The following is a 20,496-nucleotide window of genomic DNA, read 5'->3' as shown; positions in this document are numbered from 1 at the left end:
TATGCACTCTGCACTCCCTATGCACTCTGCACTCTGCACTCCCTATGCACTCTCCACTCCCTATGCACTCTGCACTCTGCACTCCCTATGCACTCTGCACTCCCTATGCACTCTGCACTCCCTATGCACTCTCCACTCCCTATGCACTCTGCACTCCCTATGCACTCCCTATGCACTCTCCACTCCCTATGCACTCTGCACTCCCTATGCACTCTCCACTCCCTATGCACTCTCCACTCCCTATGCACTCTGCACTCTCCACTCCCTATGCACTCTGCACTCTCCACTCCCTATGCACTCTGCACTCTCCACTCCCTATGCACTCTACACTTTCCACTCCCTATGCACTCTGCACTCTCCACTCCCTATGCACTCTCCACTCTCCATGCACTCTCCACTCTCCACTCCCTATGCACTCTGCACTCTCCACTCCCTATGCACTCTCCACTCTCCACTCCCTATGCACTCTCCACTCTCCACTCCCTATGCACTCTCCACTCTCCACTCCCTATGCACTCTCCACTCCCTATGCACTCTCCACTCTCCACTCTCCACTCCCTATGCACTCTGCACTCTCCACTCCCTATGCACTCTCCACTCTCCACTCCCTATGCACTCTCCACTCCCTATGCACTCTCCACTCCCTATGCACTCTGCACTCTCCACTCCCTATGCACTCTGCACTCCCTATGCACTCTGCACTCCCTATGCACTCTCCACTCCCTATGCACTCTCCACTCCCTATGCACTCTCCACTCCCTATGCACTCTCCACTCCCTATGCACTCTCCACTCCCTATGCACTCTCCACTCCCTATGCACTCCCTATGCACTCTGCACTCCCTATGCACTCTCCACTCTGCACTCCCTATGCACTCTGCACTCTGCACTCCCTATGCACTCTCCACTCCCTATGCACTCTCCACTCCCTATGCACTCTCCACTCCCTATGCACTCTCCACTCCCTATGCACTCTCCACTCCCTATGCACTCTCCACTCCCTATGCACTCTCCACTCCCTATGCACTCTCCACTCCCTATGCACTCTCCACTCTGCACTCCCTATGCACTCTCCACTCCGCACTCCCTATGCACTCTCCACTCTGCACTCCCTATGCACTCTCCACTCCCTATGCACTCTCCACTCTGCACTCCCTATGCACTCTCCGCTCCCTATGCACTCTGCACTCCCTATGCACTCTCCACTCTGCACTCCCTATGCACTCTGCACTCCCTATGCACTCTGCACTCCCTATGCACTCCCTATGCACTCTCCACTCTGCACTCCCTATGCACTCTCCACTCTCCACTCTCCACTCCCTATGCACTCTCCACTCCCTATGCACTCTCCACTCCCTATGCACTCTCCACTCCCTATGCACTCTCCACTTCCTATGCACTCTCCACTCCCTATGCACTCTCCACTCCCTATGCACTCTCCACTCCCTATGCACTCTCCACTCCCTATGCACTCTCCACTCCCTATGCACTCCCTATGCCCTCTGCAGTCCCTATGCACTATGCACTCTCCACTCCCTATGCACTCTCCACTCCCTATGCACTCTCCACTCCCTATGCACTCTCCACTCCCTATGCACTCTCCACTCCCTATGCACTCTCCACTCTGCACTCCCTATGCACTCTCCACTCTGCACTCCCTTATGCACTCTCCACTCTCCACTCCCTGTGCACTCTCCACTCCCTGTGCACTCTCCACTCCCTGTGCACTCTCCACTCCCTGTGCACTCTCCACTCCCTGTGCACTCCCTATGCACTCTCCATGCACTCTGCACTCTCTATGCACTCTGCACTCTCTATGCACTCTGCACTCTCTATGCACTCTCCACGCACTCTGCACTCTCCATGCACTCTGCACTCTCCATGCAGTCTGCACTCTCCATGCACTCTGCACTCTCCATGCACTCTGCACTCCCCATGCACTCTCCACTCCCCATGCACTCTCCACTCCCCATGCACTCTCCACTCTGCACTCTCTATGATGCTCTTCAGCGCTTTGCAGTGCGGTTAGGATATGAAGCGCTATATAAATTCAACTGTAATGCATTACGAAAAATGCCAAACCATGAAAAAACTCCCTGTTGCAAATCTTATGAGCAGTTTTACAAGTGTCTCACGAGGGGCACGAGATGCTTAGCCCATACGAGTCTATTTAGGCCGTTTGGGTACTGAACACCCGCAGTTTTAAGGACATTATTTAAACGGACTGTAAAGTCGAACTGAAAGAATGAAAAGTTATGCATGCTGCAACAAAGGGGATCAGCCGAGCAATTTCACATCAGACAAACCACTGCGTAGTCCTCACTACAAATAAAGGGGCAAAAATTAGTTTTAGCGCCCATGCACTTGATGAACAGCCAGATCGTGGCCTGTGTCTTCATCATGTATTTTTAACTAACGTACACTGAATTCACGTGCTCCACCACTAAAAAACAAGCACTCACCTGGGCTTCCTCGCATGGAATGACCAAAACAAACACAGAAGGAAAAAAAACGAAGCTCCGCCCACCGCCGCGATGACGACATCGCAGAGGCGGAGAGGGAAAAAATCGCGGGAACGCCCCCGAATCTGGTCCGGCCTTGACGGACAGATCCGGCTCCCAATGGCTAGCCTCCATTTATGGAGCTAGCCAATGGGAGGTGGGGGACGTTCCAATAGTCTATATGGTAAACAAAAGATTTCACCTGCGCGAACTGCTTGCGCAGATCGCCAGGTCGAAACCTAAAAAGGGGGGAAATCAACAAACTCACAGACAGACTTCCCACCCCTCAGTAAAAAGCTAGCTTGTTCAAGATTAGGTCTCCAGTGAAACCACACAGGAAATTACGAATTATTTCAATTATTTATCAATAGGTTTTGGTTACAGTTAATGCTCTGTGTAGGTAATGCAGACAAAAAAAGAGTAGTGGGCGCAAAATCATGTCCTGCTCCATGTACAAGATGCTGGGTGGAACCTATTGGCAGGGGAATTCCAGTTTTTTTCTCTATGGAATGTCTTTGAGACCTTTGCTCAACGACTGACTGTGTGCCTCTCATCATCATGTAAATAAGCTTGGAAATTATTTATGCTCTATGTGCTCATCCACCTTTTGAGGTCCTACATACATTCAGAAGTGTCAATATGAAATTCAGGTGCACTCTATTAATAGCAGTTACATACTTATAGATTGGACAAAGATAGATTCACAAACGGCCACCCTGTTAAGGCAGTAAATGTATTGATTCATAATGTACTCATGCAATACTAGCAAAAAACAGGAGTATATTTGAAAACAATTTAGTGAATTTAATTTAATGTACTATATATCTAAATCCTAAGAAACGATTTTCTAATATTACCCCAAAATCCAGGATGGCAGATTTAGGTCAAGATAGCAGTAGAGGCCGATTTCACAGTTCTCTGCTGGATCACAGTGCTTTTGTAGAAAATGTGTAAGTTCTCTGGCCAAGTGAATAACCTCTTTATAAGAATAGAAGCATGGACCGTGGTTAGTGCAGTCATCAAAGCACACTGCTGTTCTATCAGCATTAAGGACAGCTGCTTCATGCATTAGCGTATGAAGGGTCATCTCGATCTCATATTGTGTCCCCTGTCCGAGAAAACAAAATCAAAGTGGTTAGTAAAATTAGCATTTTGCTTTTAAGATGAAAGCCAAACAAACTCTATCTTAGGCAGAACAGATTGCTATATCTCATGTCGCACATTCATTTCAATCTTTAAGTTGACAACGTTAACACAACAAATAGCATATTTTGCCTGTGTCTTACTGTTAGCTCTATTCAATTGCAGTTCAACCTCTAAAATACCACAAAGGACTCTAGGTAATATTTGCCACACAATCCAAAACCCTTGACAAAATTTGAATTTTTAAAACAGTTTATAGCTTAAACTGATTAAATGTTACTAAGAAAATAATACACATACCACTGCACATCTCATTAAAATTTTGCAGAAATTAAACTCCTTTCTACAGAAAACTGCTACACTCAGCAGTGGTGCCTGGTGTTCTTCGATAGTGATAGGAGAAAATATTGGCCCCTAATTGCAGTGAACCAAATAGGTTATTTGACAGCACTTTTACCATAGGGGAACGCATTTCTTCTATTTATTTATTTAGCAGTTTTGTACAGAATGGGCCATATCAGTTGGATGTCAGAGCACTTCGGAGTGATTCTAGCATATACATACCGAGGGGTGTATTCTCAAGGACTCATTTCCGATTTATCAGCACTTTACGCTGCGAAAGTGGCGAAAGATTTATCACCCTATTCTTAAGCTGGTGCAAACTGACGACATCGCCAGTTTTCCAACAATAGCTGGCACAAAAAACATCGCTACGGATGAGAGCGACAACTAACACTAATGAGATGCAGAGTAGGCGTTCCCATGCAAAAACTAACAAAAACACAACTTTGCGACGTTCTCAACGACCAGCCAGATCTGAGATGCGATCCAAAAACAGGCGATAAGGAGGGTTAGCAGCAGGGATTTAACACCTGCCTTTTACTGGTGTTAACCAAGACGACAACCTGCAGTATAAAAGGGAGCCCAGCCCAGAGCCACATCTGTAAACCAACACATGTCATGGAGCTACTGATCATGCAGCTCGGAGACCCAAGAGGGCCACAGCACCCACCGCCACCACCCCCAGGACCCTCTCCCCTGGACAACCAAAGAGGCAGCGCAGAACAAGACAGCTGACCTTCCAAAAACGGTATGGCCCCCAGCCACACAATTGCAGAATGTGGGGAGAGGTGGGAACCAAGTTAGTGTGAAGGAGGCAAGTCACCCATGAATAAGAATGTACACAATCCCAAGTGTGGCGGTGATGTCCTGGACAGACTTCAGAGTGCAGAGAACACACATGTCCATGTGGACATATGCTGCTGATGTTCGTAGTGTTGTGGACAGTGGACGCAACCTTGTTACCGCAGGCAGTGCGGAAGACCTCGGTCATATAGCTTTGTCATCCCCCTCTGTAAACGTATGCGGAGTGGGCTGGTCCGGTGTACGCCAGTCCAGCGTAGGAGAGTGAATAAATAGGCCGGGGTACTGGGCGTGGTTCACTTCTGGGATGGCCAACGCGTCTGCCAGGGCGGCGCCTCTCACCCTGCCACGAGTCTGCCGCCGTGACTGCCAGCCTCCTCAGCCGATCGCTAGCTTCCGCGTCACAGGCCGGCAGGGCTCCCAGCGGCACAGCACCGCGGAGTCATGTGTGTGGGGACTACTGCCTTCAGCCTACACTGCGGTCAGCAGGTCCCCCAATTCAAATCGAGTCTTGATTTATTGATGGCGCAGTCCAGTAGGCAACAGACATTGCTTCCAGTGCAGTCCGGCTGGACGATGCATCATCGCCGCCTGCGCACCCGCTGAGCGCCTCAGGTGCCACTAACTCTGTGCAGCTCAAGTCAACACCACGTGGCTGTGGGCTCTTGCTGACCGCTGGCTCCAGCCTACACTGCGGTTAGCAGGGCTCACACAAATCAAATCCAATCCTGACCTGCAAGGAAATGCCATCAACGCTGGCTGCGCACCCGCTCAGCTCTTCATGTGCTACTAACTCTGTGCACCACAACTCATGGACCCTTTGTGATTGAGTTTCGTGCTGTGGACAGCGGGTGCAACAATGTCACCTCAGGCAAAGGGGAAGACCTGGGACGATCATGATGAAGATAAGGCAGGTGTACCACACCCCACAGCAGCTGCGGCAGGAATATCCCGAAGGGACACAATCATTAACAATTTCTTCACATGAGCACGTTCAGCTCTGGTGCCCCTACCTCTGTGCAGCTCAAGTCATGGACCCTTTATGATTGAATCTTTGGTGTATGATTTCAGATCTGGTGCCCCTAGACCAGGAGTGTCACTATGATACCCGTGTATGGGATGCTTTCATACTTGGCATACATGCTGGCAGCTGGACCAGGGAGACTGCACACATTCTCGTGTGCAGTGACCATTGAACCGCTCCCCTATTGGGCTGTAGTGCTAATTGGTGAAAGGAGGTGGATGCAGCACATCTGTCTGGAGCTGCTAATGGATGGACTCGCTGTTTGATGAAGTCGACAACGACCTCATGTTGGAAATAATGGCCTACGAAGCTGCAATCGCTTTCATGGACAAGTAACTACGTACCTGCAGCCACAACTGATTGGAACCCATTGCACATGTCCCAACACCTTGTTGCATCTTAGATATCTGGTCACATATCCTACGACAACAGTGGACATGGCTGCATTCGCCTGGACTCCGACTACATAAGCGGACAACAAAGCGGCTTAACACACACCTGTGAAAGGTGAGGCACTCCCCCGGAGTGGACAGCGGTGCTTGGCAACGTTCCTCATTCTGACATACTGCTGCATTGGTCTGCATGTTGTGGCACTTATCTTGCCCATACTGACATGCATATGCTAATAAAGTCTACGCACCTTCAATTGTATTCAACTGTGATGAGGGTTGATTTGAATGACAATGTGTGTCTCACTGCCTATCTGGGTCAAGGCCATACATGCGCATTCATAGCATTACTTAGGGAGTACCTTTTTGTTGAATCACTGTCCCTAAATTCATCCACACTTACATACGTGATTGATCATAGCCATGACACATCTGTGTGAATTATAATGCTGTATTCACATTCAGTGGTGTGTTGAAGCTGGAGCAGTACAGGGTCATGCAAACCCCACTTTACATTGTTGCCCCATGGAGGGCCAGCCAGAGTCCTTTAGGGATTGACAAGTTCGTCAGAAGTGGAAGACTTCAGTCCGCAGTGTGATTACTGTGTCATTGGTAACCAGACAAAATATGGCAGTCCATGTCGAGGTCCAAGGTGAGTGTCACTGAGTGTATCGGGGGACAATGGAAGGTGTTATTCCAGGCCATGATGAAGAGGGCAGAACCAAGCTGAAACCGGCCATATGGCGGAGATGAATGCTACCACTTCATTCTTACCACAAAGCCGGATTCATCATCATCCTTGTCCTCTGATGTGTCAGCTGCCTCACATGTGGGTGGTGGGGTTTTGTCTGCAGCACTGTGTGGCAGTGACATATCAGGAGCCGGAGGTGGAATGTCTGCCGCACTGTGTGGCACTGACACTTCAGTGCGCGGAGATGTGGATGGAGTGGTAGCAGCAGCATTCATCCGCGCCATGCCTTCTGGTGGCAATACCATGAAGAGGATCTGCAGGGCATAAAAGATCCCAGCTACATCTTGCTGGTGTTCAGCCGTGGCAAACATTCTTTCCGTCTGCCTCCGGTCCAAGCTCTCCATCATTCTCCTCATGTGTCTCAACTCGCTGGATCCACTCTGAATAGACAGTTGTTCTTCGCTCAGATTCATGACTCCAGCGATGTCAGACATGGATTGTTGGAGAGCATGGAGCAGACAGTGGCTGTCCGTTAGGGACTGTAAGTGGTCACTGATGGAACTTAGACATCCATGTATAGCATCTAATTTGACTGCCATGAGGTTGAACCCCACCCGCAGCTTATCAGCCATCTTCTCTTGGCACACTAACACCCGGCGTTGGAATGCCATGTGTTGGTCGTGGGGGTCCTGGGAGACAGCTGTGGTGGTGGGTGCTTCCCTGTGTGTGGTTTGTGCAGGGGGTGGGGTCTCCTTGATGCAGCTGGGCTGCCTTGCTCCTGGAGGTGGGGTGCTGGAGCTGTCCATGAGCTGTTGGGAGGGCGTCAATGTTAGGGTGGTCCTCTTCATCATCAGTGCTGTGATGTTGGATCTGCTCTGCAGGAGGTGTTTATTCTCCCTCTGCAATGTGAAGGAAAGCTGCAGATTGGCATTGTGTTCACATGTATGTTCATGCATTGTAGAAGTTTACTAACAGACTGCATGACAATGTACATTGTGACTGTTTGTGAGGAGATGCCTATTTGATGCGGGATAGTTGACATTTCTACGCCATCACGGATGTGAGGTTGTACTTGTACATTGTCATCTCATAGTTTCTTGCTATGCCCAATACGAATTGGCCATTTTCTGCACACAAGCGGCAGCGCGTGTGTCCTTTGTTCTGTTGTGAAAGTGTTGCAGTTTGTACCACATTGTTGTCAATGTTGAGGTGCTCGGATTCTTATGTGTGTGTGCCTCATTGTGGGCGAGTTGCCCCTTCAGCTCTGATTTTGCGGGTCCTTTCAGGCGGTGTGCTGTTCACTTCCGTGCTTATACAGTGCTGAGATGTTGCAGACTTGGGTAAATTGGTCTCTTGGTCAGAGTTGTGACCCTTGGGCATGGTTTGTCTGCAGATGTGCTCTACTTAATTGTGCATGTGTGCCATTGTGCCCATCTCCCCTGTCCCCCCAGTCCCTGGTCGTTACTCACCCAGTTGCTGTTGCCTTAGGTCCTGTTGTGCAGCGTCTGGTCCCCCAACTCCTGCCACCGTCTCCCCAATAATGGTCCCAGGCTGGTCCTCCCTGAGGCTTGTGGGGTTCTGGTGTCCTCTGTACTTGCTCCGGCTACCTCCATAGTGCTTCGCAGTTGTATGTGTTTTGTTTGTGGTTTTTGCTGACGCTTATATAGTGATTTTTCCCGCCTGACTTGAGGGAATTGCAGGTGTGGCGCTGCTTATTGCTGAATTTTTTATCGCAGTTGGGCCCATCGCAACTATTTTCACGTTCGGGTTTAGATTTTTATCGCCGTCCGGTGATTTTATCGCTGACATTTGACGCGTTATCGGGAAACTATTGCATATTACCGCTGTATTGTGAATACGACGTTAACACAGAGTTCAAAATTTGCAAACATACGTGACAAGAATTTTCAATTCTATTAAGGACAAGGAGGCGAGGATTATGCTTTCTCATTTCTTTAATGAAATGCTCAGCAGCCAATAAAAATAACCAAAAAACTACATTTCCCATGAACATTAGGGAATGACCATAGAGACTACAGTATAAAGGGTCCCAACATTAGTCCTTCTTCCTCTTTCTTTGAAGTGGAAACAGTTCAAGGTCAAAATACAATCCAATGTAGAATAATAATAACAACTCCAAACACGCCGCAGAAATCCAAAGGATCTGGAAGCAGGCAGTAGAAGAACTCTGGGTCCGTGAACCAGGAGAATGATGAACTTCAGGAGGAAGTCGGCAAACTCTACTTCGGGTCTGAACCTGAAAGAGATATAGAGCCGTAACATCCAAATAATGCAAGAGAGTCAAAAGCAATCCAGGGGGGGAAGAACAAGGAATAAAAGATTTGCAATAACATCAAAATAGAGTGCAGAATATAACAATGCAAATCAAATACAATGGGTGGGATAATCCTCGCCTCCTTGTCCTTAATAGAATTGAAAATTCTTGTCACGTATGTTTGCAAATTTTGAATTCTATGTCAGGACAGGAGGCTCCGATTATGCTTGTTTAAAGCTGTGCCACCACCACAGAAGCAACACTATCAATTGGCTTGTAATAAAACGTTTTGAAAACTGAATCAGAAGACCAATCTGTGGCCTTCATAATGTCAAAAAGAGTAACACCCATGGAAAAAACTTTAGAAGCCATTGCTCCACGGGCAGAATGTGCACCAAACACAGATACATCAATGCCCGCTTCGGACATAAGCCAACGCACCCAGCGCGCCAGAGTAGCTGGAGTGACAGGGCGAAATGGTTTCTGTAAGGCAATTAACAATTGACCCTGCATGTCTGAACGCAAAGAAGCAGTACTCACCTCATAATCCTTCAGGCATTGCACAACACAAAGGTTGGGATGTGCGGGAAAAGACGGATAAGTAATGAGAGTAGTATTACACTTAGTCCGTCTGGAAAGGTGAAAAGAAACACCTTCAGGCGTGAAACTGCGACCCGCAAGATCTAAAGCGCGGACATCCGATACACGTTTACAAGATAGAAGACACAGCAACATGGTCAACTTAGCGGACAATTGTTTACGGGACAAAAATGGATTGGAAGGCCAGGCCTCCAAGAACCGCAGGACAATGGAAACGTCCCATAGAGAGACATACTTAGAAGTGGGAGGCTTCGAGAGACGAATACCTTTAAGCAATTTGGAAATGAAGGGGTGTTCCCCAGCCGGCTTGCCATCAGTTTGGACGTGGCCAGCTGAAATAGCGGAACGAAAATTATTGACCGTCCTATAAGCCAGACCTGAAGAAGCCAGAGACGCCAAAAAATTAATGATCAAACAGACATCCGCTGAAACGGGATCAACTTCCCGTTGAGCACACCAATCACACCAACGCTTCCAAGCACCTTTGTATCGCTTGTGAGTATTGGGAGACCATGCCTCACTAATGAATTTGGAAGCGTCGCTAGAAATGCCCGGGATCGTCCAGCGATCCCCGAGATTCGCCACGCCAGCAACTGGAGGGAGCCTGACAGAATCAGGGGATGAGGATCTTCGAGAGGATCCAACAAAAGATTCCACTTCTGGGGAAGAAGGAGAGGTGGCTCGCAACACATTTCCAGGAGAACCGGGAACCACGCTTGAGCCCTCCAGAGCGGAGCAATCAGAATCAGATCCGCTCGAAACCATTTGGTGTAAGCCAGAACCCTGGGAAGCGTCATGAATGGGGGAAACGGCCAATGCTGAAGAAAAGCATCCGTGGCTAGAGCTAGCGGATCCGGTCTCCAACTGTAAAACATCGGTAGTTGTGTGTTGAGGCGAGAGGCAAACAGGTCTATGCGACACTGACCCCAACGCCGAAGAATGGAACGGAACACTCGAGGATGAAGCCTCCAGTCGCTGAAATCCCGAAGATGTCTGGAGTGCCAATCCGCAACTTGATTGTTGCGACCCGGAAGATACTCCGCAATAACAGTGATCCGCTGCTGCAGACAAAAATGCCAAAAATCCTTGGCTATCTCTGCCAACACCTTCGACCGAGTCCCGCCCAGCTTGTTGACATAGCGGACTGCGGACACGTTGTCCATCCGGAGAAGAATGCAGCAACTGGTTTGACGCGGAGAGAAACACTTGATCGCAAAAGAACCCACCAGGAGTTCCAGACAATTTATGTGGAGCGACAACTCCTGAGGGGACCAACGACCCCCCGTCGAGACAGGTCCGCAACGGGCTCCCCAAGCCCATTGACTGGCATCGGATTCTATCACCAGTTCCGGCGACGCACCGAATAGGGCTCGACCATTCCAGGCCTCCATGTGGTCTAGCTGCATCTCCCACTTCACTTCCTCCGACAGAGGAATCTGATCTGAGTACCCGAGACCTTCCCGGAGATGCTGGATCTTCAGACGCTGCATTGCTCTGTAATGTAGAGGACCCGGAAAGATCGCCTGAATCGAAGATGCTAACAGACCGACCACACGTGCCAACGATCTCAGTGACACAGTCTGTCTGGAAATAATAGATGTCAATTCCCTCTTGATGTAACGAATCTTTTGTCTGGGCAAGAGGAGCTGGCAAGCAACGGAGTCTATCTTGAAACCCAGAAAATCTATAGACTGAGTGGGAGTCAAAACTGATTTCGGAATATTGATCAGAAACCCGAGAGATTGCAAAAGACCGATGGACCACTCCAGATGTAGCAGAAGCCAGATCGGACAATCCGCCATAAGGAGAATATCGTCCAAATAAATAATCAGTCTGACACCCCGAGCTCGCAGATGTTCCACAACTGGTCTCAGTAGTTTCGTGAAGCACCATGGTGCCGACGAAAGGCCGAACGGGAGAACCTGATATTCGTACCAAACTCCCCGCCACTGAAACTGGAGAAACCGACGATGGGGCCTGAAGATCGGTATTGACAGATACGCGTCTTTGAGATCCAGGCGTACCATCCAGTCCCCCTCGCGCAGGAGATCCCGCAAGAGATGGATGCCCTCCATTTTGAAGTGTCGGTAAATTAAAGTAAAGTAAAGTCCACATTTGTAAAGCGCACAATCACCCGTAAGGGTCTCTAGGCGCTGGGGGGCCGTCGGGAAGATTAAGCGAGCTATTGCCCAGAGTCACATGGTGCTGGGCTAACCTGCCGCCGGAGCCGGGGATCGAACCCTGATCCCCAGATTCCAGCGTCAGTCGCCCTGGCCGCGGCGCCACACCTCTCCCACTTACCCCACCGTTGAAGTCTTTCAGGTTGAGAACTAGACGAGATCCGCCTCCTTTCTTCTCGACCAGAAAGACTGAGCTGGCAAACCCCGTCGGATGACGGTCAGTTGGAAGAATCGCCCCTTTTTTGGAACATTTATTTCCTCGGAGAGGCAAGCTTGATCTTGAAGGGAAAAACTTAAACAAGGGGGAGGACGGGTCTGATGCACAGGGTGATAGAACTCTATCTTGAAGCCTTGTACTGTTTCTAGCACCCATGCATCGTTGGAGATCATGCGCCAGTTTTCGAGAAAAAACTGTATTCGACCCCCCAACTTCACATCGCAAGCAATAATCAGGCTCACCTGCAGAGTTGGAGTCCTGGTAGTGTCCTTGTTGTCATCCGGAACGACCTTTTCCATATTGTCCTTTCCCCTTGCGGGAAGGGTAGAAGTTAGCTCTGGTGGAGTATCCTGAGTCGTGTGCTCCACCACGATGAGAGGGATGACCTCGGTTGGACTGTTGAGCGGAGCCACGGCCGAACGAGCGTCCACGACCTCGTCCGGCCCTGGCAAAAACCGGACGCATAGCCCGGCGCAAGGACGCCTGCGCCTTGTCAATGCCACTGAAAGTTGAAACAAACTTTGTAAGCTCTTTCAAGAAAGGCTAGGCTGTCCAAATAAGAGACCCTGCGCGTCAGGACCAGACTCCAATGTTGCCAGCTCGGACAGCTTCGGATCCAGTTTCAAAAGAATCGACCTGCGTTGTTCAGCAGACACAGCGCAATTGGCATTACCCAATTGGCAAATTGCCCTTTGTGCCCATTCAATCAACTCGTCCGGGTCCACAAGAGCTGAGGTCTCCTTCGCCTGAAAACCTAGATCAAGAATCTTGGTAAGAGGCCCAAGCATGTCCAACATCTTGTCTTGACAAGACCGCCAAGACCGGTCAAGGCCCTTTTTCGGGTCCTTAGCATATTTCTTCAAATAGGTGACCATCATAGGGTCGACCTCCGGCGTCTCAGCCAAATGGTCAGCGAGGTCGGGCCTCGGACATTCAGAGCAGAGGCGTGCACGGACCGAAGCCTCAAAAGGTTGCCGAATATGCGCTTGAATGTAGGCTGCAACAGCAGGCGAAGGCAACCAGGAAGATGAATTCGGATGTAAAATATGCGCTGGCTCAAAAGTGAGCACCGAAGGACGTTCCGGAGCATCCACAAAATGCTCCTTACGGACACGCTTTTTTGGCGGGGGAGAAGTATGGTCCGAAGACGTTGAGGAGTGAGCATTGTCCGAATCAGTATCCTGAGGAACAGAAGCACTGGAAGGCGCAGCCGCCAAAGTCTTGGCCAGTCTCTGGAAGTCAGATTTATGGGGATTTACAGGTGACTTCATGGATTTTTTAGGAGGGGGCAGCCATCCCTGTTGCTGCGCATACATATTTAAATGACGCTTGAGAGGATTAATTGCACGTACCAGTGCTTTATTAACCGACTGTTGGACACCTTTGTCCAATTCCTCCACCAAATGATGCTCCATAGAGCCGTCATCCTCATCCCCATAATAGTAGTCATCATCTGCGTCATAATAGTCTGCCATTGTACACAAATGTAATATCAGAGCCCACTAGATGACCACAGGAATATAGAGTGTTAAAACACAAGTCAAGGGGGGGTGTGAAAACCCCACTGCAGGCTTATGAAAGAGCAGGCACAAACCTTTACTCAAAATCAATTCAAATGTGGAGGGAGCACCAAAGCCTGCGCAGTACAAAACACTCTAGGCAGAGCCTATGCATAAAATAATACAACCGAAGTTCTTTCCTGAACACCGGCGTCAACAGGGTCGAAAGTTCACAAGCTGTGGGCGTGAGCGCTCGAAAGAACGTCCCTTCACTGAACCGGCGTGTGGAGAAACCCTTATGCCGGAAATAACACAGCGCGCATGCGCGAACTGCTGCTTGTGGAACTCCGGCTCGAGAGCGCTCGCGCTCCCCTCGCGAGCGGGCAACCCTTACTCCTGCTCCACCAAGGGCAACCGGGCACCAACGGCCAGGCGCAGGGAGGCGAACACACGCTCCCAAGGGACACGCCGCAAACGGACGAAAGACCCAAGAAGAAAAACCGGCAAATACGAAAAACGGAGCCGGAGTGCTCCAAGTATGCACAAGCACCGCGCGTCAGTAAGGCAAAGCAGCGGAACACAAGGCAAGTGCAAGTCAACAACAATAATGCAATAATTTTAGCAAAAGCATGAGAATAAAGATAAAGAGACTTAACTGGCTGCGGAGCAGGAAAGAAAGAGGAAGAAGGACTAATGTTGGGACCCTTTATACTGTAGTCTCTATGGTCATTCCCTAATGTTCATGGGAAATGTAGTTTTTTGGTTATTTTTATTGGCTGCTGAGCATTTCATTAAAGAAATGAGAAAGCATAATCGGAGCCTCCTGTCCTGACATAGAATTATTTTCCCACGATAGACGGCGATATGAATATTTGCATTAACCTATGTTGGCGATGATTATCGCACATTCTTGAGAATATCCCCCATGGTGTCAGGAAACAAATTGTGGTTTACTTTATAGAGAATGGTTTCAGCTGTAAGACAGCAAACATTTATGGTAATCAAGCTGTCTCCCCAAAAAAGATGGCGGTCAACTGCTTAAACAAAATGTGTAGAAGTGGTGCATATGTCCAGCAAATTTTACCTAAAAGTTGGGAAAAAATCAATAGTAGACAGAAGCAAATCACAATACAGCACGTTCACTTTACCTACATTTTCCCATAGCCTCTTTTATCGCTTACACAATTTTCCTGGTTTAATTTTTTTCCATCCTGCACAATCAAGTAGTATTATGAAGAATATCCTAGAAATAGGCAGTGGGAAAAAGTACGTGCATGTTCACCCTAACATGCTGCTGAGTCCTAAAAGAATCACGCATTTAATTACAATACGCATGTACAGTAAGCATGCACACGTACCCTTGCATTCTGCGGAAATCCACTCTGTCAGCGCAGAGGCTGCAGCAGGGGGACCCTGCTGTGTTCTCTAAACATGGCCATTCCGTGACAGCGTCGTCCACAACTTCTGGTAACTCGCACAGTTCCGTCAGCTGCTGACCTGTTTCTTGTGTTTACATTGTCGAGAGGCCAGCTCCATCACAATGACCCACTGACTCACATTACAGTGCTGTGCTGTTCTAGTCTTTCTCCAACAGGTGGAGCACCTTCTTACACAGTCAGGATTTCTCCGGTCACCATCCCGTACACACACACCTCCGCTACAGGGGCTTTGCAGACCGGCTCACGTACAGCTGGACCATGTCTTCCGGGGAAGCGAGCGGTGTTTCCGGGGCAGCAGCCTTTGGTATAGGTAGACTGGTATTTTCGGGGCCGGTGTTCTAACTATATTTCCACCCCCGTCGTTTTGTATACCCCCTACGTCAGAGGGGTGGCGATTCATGCAGGTTCTGCCTGTGTATTCGTGCTCCCCCGTCTGGCTGCACACCCCACGAGTGTCTCTCACTGTGCGCATGCGGGCTTCGGTTTATTGATTTTATTGATGCGTTTTTCTCTCGTGACATTATTCCCATTTGTGCGGGGGAAAAAATAACCCAATCGGGCAACACTGGTTGCGGCGGAATGTATCATTTATTTGGGGACAGTGAGTGTCACCAAATCAATGATAAATGCCGCCGCAACGGACCTCGAGTGCAGCGCGGCCCCCCCCCCCCCCCCTCCATTGTGCCGCCTGGGAGGAGGGTTGTGGTAGCAGCGGTGTGGAGAGGCAGGGCTCCTTGTAATGTCTTCATGCTTTATGGGGCCACAGAGGGTAACACAGTCACGTCTGGGGAATAACAGGCAGAAGTCACCTGCACCAGGTGTTCACTACAATCCAAGAGAGACTGATGCAACAAGACGAGGCATGGAGTATGTTCACACAGAGAGCAGGTGTGCAGAGGTGTCAGGCGGTGAATGCAGCTGAGAGCCACAGTCCTGCGTCCCGAGACCCCCTCACTCACTCCTGCAGACCTGGTGTGCAGGGCTCACTTAACCAACACTTCACACTAGGAACAGAACTGAAGCATGAGGAGAAGATGACACGCAGGATGTTACAAAAGCAAACATTACATGAGACAAAAGTGACAATCGTGAGCAAACAAAATACACGAGGAGGAAACGGTGCACAGGAGGAGAAAGTGACGTGTGCAGGTTACAAAAGCGAACAAAGTACAAGCAAAGGCATAATACTGCACCGGACACCGACGGCTCGACCGCTGTTTACACATACTGAGGTGCTCGGTCAGTGACGCGGGGTGGCATCTGCTCATGTATCTAAACATAGCTCACTCAATCCTGACCTGGCCCTCACTCACTCCTGACCCTCACTCAATCCTGACCCTCACTCAATACTGACCCTCACTCACTCCTGACCCTCACTCACTCCTGACCCTCACTCCTGACCTGGCCCTCACTCAATCCTGACTCTCACTCCTGACCTGGCCCTCACTCACTCCTGACCCTCACTCAATCCTGACTCTCACTCCTGACCTCACTCAATCCTGACCCTCACTCAATCCTGACTCTCACTCCTGACCTGGCCCTCACTCACTCCTGACCTGGCCCTCACTCACTCCTGACCCTCACTCAATCCTGACTCTCACTCCTGACCTGGCCCTCACTCTCTCCTGACCTGGCCCTCACTCAATCCTGACCCTCACTCAATCCTGACTCTCACTCCTGACCTGGCCCTCACTCACTCCTGACCCTCCCTCAATCCTGACTCTCACTCCTGACCTGGCCCTCACTCACTCCTGACCTGGCCCTCACTCACTCCTGACCTGGCCCTCACTCACTCCTGACCCTCACTCAATCCTGACTCTCACTCCTGACCTGGCCCTCACTCACTCCTGACCCTCACTCAATCCTGGCTCTCACTCCTGACCTGGCCCTCACTCACTCCTGACCCTCACTCAATCCTGACCCTCACTCCATCCTGACTCTCACTCCTGACCTGGCCCTCACTCACTCCTGACCTGGTCCTCACTCGCTCCTGACCCAAACTCAATCCTGACTCTCACTCCTGACCTGGCCCTCACTCACTCCTGACCCTCACTCAATCCTGACCCTCACTCAATCCTGACTCTCCTGACCTGGCCCTCACTCACTCCTGACCCTCACTCAATCCTGGCTCTCACTCCTGACCTGGCCCTCACTCACTCCTGACCCCCACTCAATCCTGACCCTCACTCAATCCTGACTCTCACTCCTGACCTGGCCCTCACTCACTCCTGACCTGGCCCTCACTCGCTCCTGACCCAAACTCAATCCTGAGTCTCACTCCTGACCTGGCCCTCACTCACTCCTGACCCTCACTCAATCCTGACCCTCACTCAATCCTGACTCTCACTCCTGACCTGGCCCTCACTCACTCCTGACCCTCACTCAATCCTGACTCTCACTCCTGACCTCACTCAATCCTGACCCTCACTCAATCCTGACTCTCACTCCTGACCTGGCCCTCACTCACTCCTGACCTGGCCCTCACTCACTCCTGACCCTCAGTCAATCCTGACTCTCACTCCTGACCTGGCCCTCACTCTCTCCTGACCTGGCCCTCACTCACTCCGGACCCTCACTCAATCCTGGCTCTCACTCCTGACCTGGCCCTCACTCACTCAATCCTGACCCTCACTCAATCCTGACTCTCACTCGTGACCTGGCCCTCACTCATTCCTAACCCTCACTCAATCCTGACTCTCACTCCTGACCTGGCCCTCACTCACTCCTGACCTGGCCCTCACTCACTCCTGACCCGGCCCTCACTCACTCCTGACCCTCACTCAATCCTGACTCTCACTCCTGACCTGGCCCTCACTCACTCCTGACCCTCACTCAATCCTGGCTCCAACTCCTGACCTGGCCCTCACTCACTCCTGACCCTCACTCAATCCTGACCCTCACTCAATCCTGACTCTCACTCCTGACCTGGCCCTCACTCACTCCAGACCTGGTCCTCACTCGCTCCTGACCCAAACGCAATCCTGACTCTCACTCCTGACCTGGCCCTCACTCACTCCTGACCCTCACTCAATCCTGACCCTCACTCAATCCTGACTCTCACTCCTGACCTGGCCCTCACTCACTCCTGACCTGGCCCTCACTCACTCCTGACCCTCACTCAATCCAGACCCTCACTCAATCCTGACTCTCACTCCTGACCTGGCCCTCACTCACTCCTGACCCTCACTCAATCCTGACCCTCACTCAATCCTGACCCTCACTCAATCCTGACTCTCACTCCTGACCTGGCCCTCACTCACTCCTGACCTGGCCCTCACTCACTCCTGACCCTCACTCAATCCTGACTCTCACTCCTGACCTGGCCCTCACTCACTCCTGACCCTCACTCAATCCTGGCTCTCACTCCTGACCTGGCCCTCACTCACTCCTGACCCCCCACTCAATCCTGACCCTCACTCAATCCTGACTCTCACTCCTGACCTGGCCCTCACTCACTCCTGACCTGGCCCTCACTCGCTCCTGACCCAAACTCAATCCTGACTCTCACTCCTGACCTGGCCCTCACTCACTCCTGACCCTCACTCAATCCTGACCCTCACTCAATCCTGACTCTCACTCCTGACCTGGCCCTCACTCACTCCTGACCTGGCCCTCACTCACTCCTGACCCTCACTCAATCCTGACCCTCACTCAATCCTGACTCTCACTCCTGACCTGGCCCTCACTCACTCCTGACCCTCACTCAATCCTGACCCTCACTCAATCCTGACTCTCACTCCTGACCTGGCCCTCACTCACTCCTGACCCTCACTCAATCCTGACCCTCACTCAATCCTGACTCTCACTCCTGACCTGGCCCTCACTCACTCCTGGCCCTCACTCAATCCTGACCCTCACTCAATCCTGACTCTCACTCCTGACCTGGCCCTCACTCACTCCTGACCCTCACTCAATCCTGACCCTCACTCAATCCTGACTCTCACTCCTGACCTGGCCCTCACTCACTCCTGACCTGGTCCTCACTCGCTCCTGACCCAAACTCAATCCTGACTCTCACTCCTGACCTGGCCCTCACTCACTCCTGACCCTCACTCAATCCTGACCCTCACTCAATCCTGACTCTCACTCCTGACCTGGCCCTCACTCACTCCTGACCTGGCCCTCACTCACTCCTGACCCTCACTCAATCCTGACCCTCACTCAATCCTGACTCTCACTCCTGACCTGGCCCTCACTCACTCCTGACCCTCACTCAATCCTGACTCTCACTCCTGACCTGGCCCTCACTCACTCCTGACCTGGCCCTCACTCACTCCTGACCCTCACTCAATCCTGACCCTCACTCAATCCTGACTCTCACTCCTGACCTGGCCCTCACTCACTCCTGACCCTCACTCAATCCTGACCCTCACTCAATCCTGACTCTCACTCCTGACCTGGCCCTCACTCACTCCTGACCTGGTCCTCACTCGCTCCTGACCCAAACTCAATCCTGACTCTCACTCCTGACCTGGCCCTCACTCACTCCTGACCCTCACTCAATCCTGACCCTCACTCAATCCTGACTCTCACTCCTGACCTGGCCCTCACTCACTCCTGACCTGGCCCTCACTCACTCCTGACCCTCACTCAATCCTGACCCTCACTCAATCCTGACTCTCACTCCTGACCTGGCCCTCACTCACTCCTGACCCTCACTCAATCCTGACTCTCACTCCTGACCTGGCCCTCACCCACTCCTGACCTGGCCCTCACTCACTCCTGACCCTCACTCAATCCTGACTCTCACTCCTGACCTGGCCCTCACTCACTCCTGACCCTCACTCAATCCTGGCTCTCACTCCTGACCTGGCCCTCACTCACTCCTGACCCCCCCACTCAATCCTGACCCCCCCACTCAATCCTGACCCTCACTCAATCCTGACTCTCACTCCTGACCTGGCCCTCACTCACTCCTGACCTGGCCCTCACTCGCTCCTGACCCAAACTCAATCCTGACTCTCACTCCTGACCTGGCCCTCACTCACTCCTGACCCTCACTCAATCCTGACCCTCACTCAATCCTGACTCTCACTCCTGACCTGGCCCTCACTCACTCCTGACCCTCACTCAATCCTGACTCTCACTCCTGACCTGGCCCTCACTCACTCCTGACCCTCACTCAATCCTGACCCTCACTCAATCCTGACTCTCACTCCTGACCTGGCCCTCACTCACTACTGACCTCACTCAATCCTGGCCCTCCCTCAATCCTGACCCTCACTCAGTCCTGGTCCTCACTCAATCCTGACTCTCACTCCTGACCTGGCCCACACTCACTCCTGACCTGGCCCTCACTCACTCCTGACCCTCACTCAATCCTGGCCCTCACTCATTCCTGACTCTCACTCCTGAACTGGCCCTCACTCACTCATGACCTGGCCCTTAGTCACTCC

General features: G+C 51.1%; 1 protein-coding gene across 1 annotated transcript in view; it reads right to left on the bottom strand.

Annotated features, from left to right (window-relative positions):
• Positions 1-15,367, bottom strand: part of AASDH (aminoadipate-semialdehyde dehydrogenase) — a 550,271-nt gene extending 534,904 nt beyond the window's left edge. The window contains exons 1-2 of the mRNA XM_078678161.1: positions 15,020-15,367; positions 3,358-3,608 (exon numbers count right to left, since the gene is read on the bottom strand). Of these exons, the coding sequence (XP_078534287.1) occupies positions 3,358-3,587 (230 nt within the window). The 5' untranslated portion in view covers positions 3,588-3,608; positions 15,020-15,367. The remainder of the gene's footprint in view (positions 1-3,357; positions 3,609-15,019) is intronic.
• Positions 15,368-20,496: the final 5,129 nt, after the last annotated feature.

This window comes from Lissotriton helveticus, chromosome 2_2 (genome assembly GCF_964261635.1).
Source record: "Lissotriton helveticus chromosome 2_2, aLisHel1.1, whole genome shotgun sequence".
NCBI lineage: Eukaryota > Metazoa > Chordata > Amphibia > Caudata > Salamandridae > Lissotriton > Lissotriton helveticus.
The sequence above is the reverse complement of the archived record's forward strand: the minus strand, read 5'-3'. Positions and strand labels throughout refer to the sequence as shown.